We start from the raw sequence: 7,760 nt of genomic DNA on the forward strand, positions 1-7,760 counted from the left end.
ATGAGGTCTCCCCTCAGCCTCCTTTTCTCCAGGCTAAACATCCCCAGTTCCCTCAGCCGCTCCTCATAAGACTTGTTCTCCAGACCCCTCACCAGCCTCGTTGCCCTTCTCTGGACATGCTCCAACATCTCAACATCCTTCTTGTAGTGAGGTGCCCAAAACTGAACACAGTATTCGAGGTGAGGCCTCGAATGTTTATAAACAGAATAGCTGCCAGATGGGGTAAACATTTCTTTTAGAATAATTGGTAGAGTATTAGATTTTCATTCAGATCCCACTGAAATAAACAGATTTTGGGTCAAGCTCGCAAATCTCTACAAGATCATATATAGCAAGGCATTTGCCTCAAAAAATGTGGGCTATAGTCAAGGTCAAAAGGATTCATTCTATCAGCTTAGAGCACGACCCATGGAAGATGGCATGGAAGTGCACCAGCCCACTGCAACCTCCAAGGCGGAACTGAGATAACTGTTACCTGACCACATCTGTATGAATCACAAAACCCTTCACAAGACTACATCGATCTGCAGTGCCTGTTCTAGCAATGGCAAAGTCAATAATAATGAAAAGACACAGGCTGGGATTATGGCAGGCAGCATATTTACAAGAAGAAAGTTCGTTGCGCTTATCTGAGCATTCCCCTGTCATACTTAGTCTTCCTCATAAAGAAAATATTTTACTTATCTGTTATTGAAAGAATTACCTTAAAAGAAATTAACCCAGTAGACAAGAAATATTCCCAATAGAAATACTTGGATACTTATTGCTCTAAGATATGTTTATCTAGACTTTCTATCCCCAAATGTATACCACCAGATTGTTTGAGTGCTTTCACTGTTTTGATATCCTTTTAGATATCTCAGGTATTTTTGATACGCCAGTTTATTTTAGACTCCCAGAAAATATTTATCTATACAATGAATATATATCTATTTCTGCACAGCACTTAAATTTACAGTACTCACATTATCAACATGGAATTGCATAAATCCAAGTTTCATCATTCACCAGTGCTATGATCAAATGCATTCCCCTCCACAAGTTTTTTTCCACAGGTAATGAAATAGAACAAATTGTTGTTCCCCCCAAAGAAAACGGTTTAGAAATTCAAACCAATTCTAGAAGAGAAATTTGCATTCCCACATAAGTAGCAATAAAGGGAAATTAACACCTTAAATGTATGTGATAAAACAAGGGAAGTTAGATACTGCATGCCACTAGGTATAACTGGCTATTTGGAATGAAAGATGGTCTAAAAGAAGTCATGCAACATGGTAGTATTTCTATTAAAGTAAAAGGTGTCACTCAACCTTTACTGGAAAGAGATTGAAAATAATCTCAGTCAAAAACGTTCATGTACCTGAAGATTGTTTCCTATCCACCAGTAGAAGACTGTCAAATTAGGGTTCTTAGGCAGTATGATGGCTGTCAGATTCACCTCCTGGTTTCTCCCAACAACTGGAACCACTTCTAAATTTAAAGCCTGCAGCGGAGCTGAACAAAGTTCCCAAAATATCATTGCACAAGAATCCATCAATTTATTAATGCCTCTTTGCCCAAAAGCCTTTCACCTGCACACCATAAGGTCCTGAATTTATTTTTCCCTCCCTCCTGCTTTTACATCTGTGTTGAAAGCTGTGGGCATAATTGGAAGGAACACATTTCAACCAAAAAAAAACCCCAAACAAAACCCTAGAGCAATGTGATGGATCACCAAAATGCACCTCTCTGATGCACTTTTTTTTTGGTTCATGTCCAATTCTAGAAAACATAAGCAAATATCCCAGTTAAAAAGTGGAAAAGGCAATCTCAGCTTATTTTTTTTTAAAGTAATTAACAATCAAATGAATAGAAATCTAACAAATCTCAAACTGCTAAGGGAAAAGCAGAAAACTGAAAAAGAATGTTGCTGACTACTCATTTTCATTATAAAATATCAGCTGTTAGGCTCACACCAGACATAAACTCTCATTAATGCATGCTTTAAAATAGATGTGTACATCAGGGGAGCATTTATTTGCAAATCAAAATAGATAACCTCTGTACTCCAAAATGTGCCTTAGAGTAAGTTTATTCCTTTCTGAACTTTTGCCTATGAAGGCTGTAAACATTATTATTTGTATAAAAGAAATGCATCATTACAATGATTTTATCTGCTTCCTAATGTATTTTGCTTCATAGTACAATAACTTCACTGAAATAAAATCTTTCCCTCAGAGGCTTCCGAGCATATCTTTTTCAGCATGTCTGAAGGTAAAAGCTTTATAATAGTATAATGTGATAACTAGAATTTCTTAAACTTCAGCTGCACCATCTATCCAGGATACCAAACTGCTGTATGGTCCACCATGCATTCATTACACAGAATGAATAGTAACCCATCCATTTTTGTTCCATTCTAAATATCTTTTAACTCATTCAAAGGTCTTTCATCTCAGTGCAAACTTAAAGGTAATTAACACTGGTCCAAAGTCTTTCTCTTACTCTCTTTCATGAACTGAATCATTGCGTGCTTACTTCTAATTCAGTTTGACTAAACTGATTCAATTTCTCTGAGAGCTTGTCTGAGCTGTGCGCACCCTCCTTTTCCACCTCACTTCAACCAGCCTGTGCGCTGCTTCATCCGAATGTAAGGCTCTGCTTTCATTCCACGTTGTCTCAGATGACTCTTTAACCACCTATGTGAATTCAAGACATGTTGGGTGCTTAAACAAATGGTTTCTTCAATAGCTTGTTTACTGACAGAGTTAAAATGCTCTTCCTGTTGCTGGTGGTCTTGAGGAAAATTTAGAAATTGTAGGAATTCCATAAAACTGTTCCTCCTTGAAATAGATTTTTCTTCTGACGGGGAAAATCAAAGAAGTCTGGAGGGATCTACGTCACTGTTTTGATTTTGCCATAAATTTACATTTTCGCAGAGGAAACTGATCATTTTGAGATACGGTTTTGCTCCTGAAGGAGGTTACTTTATTTTCCAAAATTTTTAGAGGGGAAGTTGTTTGGTACTTGAATGATGACTGTTATTTCAAGCTTGCCATTCCTATATATTAAAGAGCTAAAAATAATTATTGTGAGTCCTTCTGCTTGTCTCAGTCACACAATTCCATAATGCATTTGAATAAGCTTCATAGCACCCTTCAGCGTGTACAATTAGGAATGAAGTTGACTTACACAATTCTGTTTAACGAAGCTACAATTTCAGTACAGTTTTCAAAGCTCCCTCATTGTTCACACACTATAGAGATTATGGTTTCATGAAAAAGAAAATGTATGCCTAGTTCTTCTTCAGTTCTCTTTATTCTGGGTTACCTACTCACGTTTATACTATCAGACTTGCTCTGATTTCTCTTACAGTTCATTAACAAGTTGTAGATTGTGTGATCTGGATCAGAAAGCATAATCTGGATGACAGGCCAAAGTTCATATAATTGTCCTGCATTACAGGGCATCCCATAGCAACACAACTTGGCAGGAGTAAAAAATATTCCCTTTACCATTTGTCCCTGAAAAAATTCCCTGGGAATACATCAGCTGGCGATAGAGTGAAAGCAGGACTCTATGGACATTTCTGCTGTCATGGTATTCCACAGTGAAAAATGTCCCTGAACAGCTATAGTGTTTCTCTAGAACATAGAAATTGCAGTTTAATTAGTGCCAGCTAATTTCCTCAAATCTTATAATTTACCTAAAAAATTAAACAGAGCAAATCACATAGAAAGCATTTATTCAACCGGACCAGGTAACATGCTTCCGTAAGTCTTCTAGACCATGCGCAGCATCCACGGACAAGCTCAGGAATGGACCACATCTGCTTCAGTGCTCTGCTGCCTCTGCACTTGAGCACCAAAGTCCTCTTAATTACCAGTGATTTTACTTGTGAAAAATACCTCTGGCTTCTGCAATTTGTAAATTGACTGCATAAAAAACAATCGACATATTTTATTTTTACTGTTTATCCTGATGTAGGCCACACCAGAAGCCTGTAGGCCACACATTTTGAGAAAGTGGTTGTTCCGCTTTCTGTCAGGGCTTGCTACCGCTCGTCATTCTCTGAACAGTACGAAGTTGTTCTCCCCAGAGAGAAGGATGTTACACAGAGTTTTTTGCTGTTCGTTGCTTGTACAGATCTACAGTTCCTGTGCTTAATCTACTTCTCAGCACTTAGAAGCTCCTAAAAAGTAATGGTGAAGCCCTAATTAATTTTTCTGAGCTCATTGGAGTTGTCAAATGATTTAAAAACCAAACACAACAAAGAAACAGATAAGGGAACTGAGGCAGAGAATTCGATTCTGATCCTTTCCATTTGATTTTAATAGGAGATTGGCCATTAGCATTAATGGGTTGGGCTCCATCTGCTAATCAAAGCAGAACTGGAAACTCTGGACTCAAGGACTCCGACAAGCAAAATACATAAATATCAGCAGTCACCAGACGCTGACATAAAGCACATGGATCTGTGCACAGCCTTGTATGTAGCTCCAGTGATTTCCATTGCTTTGGGATTAGGATGGAAGACACACCACTCACAACAGAGGGAAACAGACACCTGAAGAATACAAGATGAGTATCTTTTCTTTTGATGTTACTTGTTTCTGAATTTTTGACAGATCTGAAAACAGGCGAAGCAATAGCTGTCTTGAATCTTGAAGGAAGAGGAAAATTCAGTTCCAGTTATGAGTTTCCTTCTTCATTTCAATTATGAGATGACTGAGGTACATTAAGCTTGCGATGATGCATGATATTCCTTGTGTCGTGCTGTTATTTTCTTTTAAACCTATTTAATGGTTTTTTTTAGGTCTTAATTAAGGAAAGGGAGAGAAGTCTAAGTCAAGTAATACTGCCTGCCAACATGAAATTATACCCAAGTACCACTTTAAAATTTTGTGAGTACTAACTACCTAAAATGTAGATTCTGGTACTTTAGTAAGTAGCCTGACTTTTAGAAACACTGAGATTTTGATTCTTTTTTAAAGTTATACAAAAGCTCATACGTTTCTCAACACATCTGTTCACTTGCTTCACACAGCTCCTAAAAAGACATAGCTTGAAGTGTTAAATTTTAGCTGCTAAGACTGCCAACAGGGTCTTGAGTCAGGAAGATGGATCAAACCTGAGATTTGAACTGAGGCATGCTTGCGATTTAGGAGATTAAAACACCATCCTTCTCCCAAATGCAAACAAAACTAACTCTGACCTCCTAATACAGTAGGTTTACAAGCCTCTGCATTAACAACATACAGCACTGCAAGACTCTGTGAGATTATTGAAAAAATATGCATTTTTCCTAATTGTGACTAGTAATTTTCTTTACTACTTCATAGTTATCATGAGGTTTTTACACAGCAGCAAAAGTAAGAAAACCAAAGAGCTGATTTACAGTTGACTTGGACGAACACCACAGCCTCATCATGCCCAGCCACATTCTCAGCCTTCACTGAGACACGGTATATCCCAGGATTCTCATAGCGGTGACGGATGGGTTCTCCAGTCATCGTAAGGTTCACATATATCGCCTTAAAGCCATCGCCAAGATCTACCTGGTATTTGGTATTCAATATATCACCCTAAAAGGAAAATATATCAAAAATATTTTAAATGGCCAGAACTGAAATAGACAGGACACATGATTATAACCATTTCCTGAATCACAACAGCATTTCCAGCCCCAGCCAGATATTTTGTCTCAATTGCAATAGCTGCAGTAAAACCACTACACCCATTGCAAAGATTTTAGTGCAACAGATGTTGTGCACATTAACAGAGGTAATACTAAATTTCCACAGTAAGGTGCTACCTTAAAATAAGACACTCCAGACCACTAACCAAATGGTATGACACAGAAACCATCACTCTCGTCTCAATGTAGCTGGACATTAACTAACATAACGGTGCAGGGCAGCCCCAAGTTCTGGAGTGATGCTTGTGATTGCAAACAACTGAATATTGTTATTTTAGCAAATTATCACTCATTCAGTGAACTTCTAGCCTATGCAATTATAAAGTAAAATTCATTGGTTTAGACCTTCTTCACAGCACCTTCTAACCACACCCTCTGAGAGTTAACCGTATGGCCTTCAAGATCCAAGCTGGGATCTTTGCACAGAGTGGTACAGCGTTATACAGAGCTACCAGCATGTTTAGAACTAACATGCTCTACTGCAAAATTAGATGCATGCTTAATGAAGCAGATTACTGAGGTGAGTTTGGGAAAGGGTTTAAAAGTCCAGCCAAATAATTTTGTCATGTCAACCGTCTCACAGAATTTATAATTCATTGCACTTCTGCTAAGTGCTCCTTTAAATGACACTGTCTTCCTAAACTCAGGCTTAAAATACTCCAAGACTGATACTACTGTCAGAGGACAAACATATGCCCATCACTCGTGTTGTCACGGTGTGGCTGCTCAGGAGAGAAGTCAGGCCTGTGCTATGTGGACTGGAGATGTGGATGGAGTCAAAGGAAAATTCATTTTAGCTGTGAGCAGCAACACTTTCTCAATACTACTGGCAGCACTGCCTTAGAATCATAGAATCATAGAATCGTTAAGGTTGGAAAAGACCTCTAAGATCATCGAGTCCAACCGTCAAAAAGCAAGCTGCCCTGCTTCCTCGGTCTTCAGCAATATGTTCCTGCTCGCTTGCCGCAGTACACAGCCATCACAGTCATGCCATTAAAACAGGTTGCAGGGCCAGGCTTGGTAGAAAATCCTCCGTATTGTGAAAACGCAGTGTTGGTTTAAAAATCTTCATTGCCTCTAGGAGAGGAACGTATACATCCATATGCTAGTCAGGTGACCTGAATGGCCATCAGAGCAGAGAAGGATTGACACCCATCGAAGTATTCAAAATTCACTTCTCCATAAGCCAGTCTCTGAAATAGGTTCATATCAAAATCTAATCCCAAAAGGCAGCACTAATATAAAATCAAAGGAGGCAACAAAGCCTAGAACTTATGTGCCCTGGCATTACAAAGGGAAGGAAAACATGCTATTAATTCCTCCTTTTCTTATTTTGCAGTTTGGTTGATTTTCTTCCATGTTTTATCAGATGAACGAGCATTGCTTATAATGTAAAAGAATACCCGTAATAAGGAACCTGGAGGGTTATCAAATACCTAAACACCAGATTTCAACACACATAAAGGACCTTGAAAGCCTCTTCACTGTGAATATTTTTTTCTAAATAACATCATTCTTTTGACAACAGATGGGTAGAATTTAGCAGAGGAGATAATATGTTATTAAAGTTTAAAGCAAAAGATATGTCTTCTTGCCAGCAATGTGCCAGTAAGTGGAATCTCTTTAGACGACATTAGCTTGCAAACAGTTCTTGTTTGCTCTTTCTTATGCTAACAAGTACACAGGCATACTTTTTCCAGGTGAGACAGAAACCAGTGTTGAAAGCCAGTAGATGCAAGCTTCTCTTAATGTTTTATTGTAACAGCTTCCCTAGTGTAAAGATGAGAGTGCTGTCTTCAAAACACCAAAGCACTTCTGTTTCCCTGACCAGGAAAGACAGAGAGCAGTTGACAGATAATAAAAGAGTCACATAGGGAAAAGGCACCTAAATTTAAAAGGAATTGGGGCTTCCACTTCCATGCAAAATAGATGATTGTCATGACATTATTTATTCATACATTCAGCCAACAGAATTTGGGAAAAAATAATTATAATTATAAATTATTATTATTTCTAAGGTCACCTGCAAACTGCCCAAACATAGCCGAAGCCTACTTTCTTCACTCCCTGATGTCTGGCATTC

At 38.3% G+C, this 7,760-nt stretch overlaps 1 protein-coding gene across 1 annotated transcript in view; it reads right to left on the bottom strand.

The window, feature by feature from the left end:
* The window catches only part of SORCS2 (sortilin-related VPS10 domain containing receptor 2), a 417,623-nt gene that overhangs the window by 24,342 nt on the left and 385,521 nt on the right, over window positions 1–7,760 (bottom strand). The window contains exons 19-20 of the mRNA XM_009328890.1: window positions 5,378–5,564; window positions 1,361–1,494 (exon numbers count right to left, since the gene is read on the bottom strand). Of these exons, the coding sequence (XP_009327165.1) occupies window positions 1,361–1,494; window positions 5,378–5,564 (321 nt within the window). The remainder of the gene's footprint in view (window positions 1–1,360; window positions 1,495–5,377; window positions 5,565–7,760) is intronic.

The sequence above is a fragment of the Pygoscelis adeliae genome, unplaced genomic scaffold (genome assembly GCF_000699105.1).
Source record: "Pygoscelis adeliae isolate BGI_AS28 unplaced genomic scaffold, ASM69910v1 Scaffold66, whole genome shotgun sequence".
Lineage (NCBI taxonomy): Eukaryota > Metazoa > Chordata > Aves > Sphenisciformes > Spheniscidae > Pygoscelis > Pygoscelis adeliae.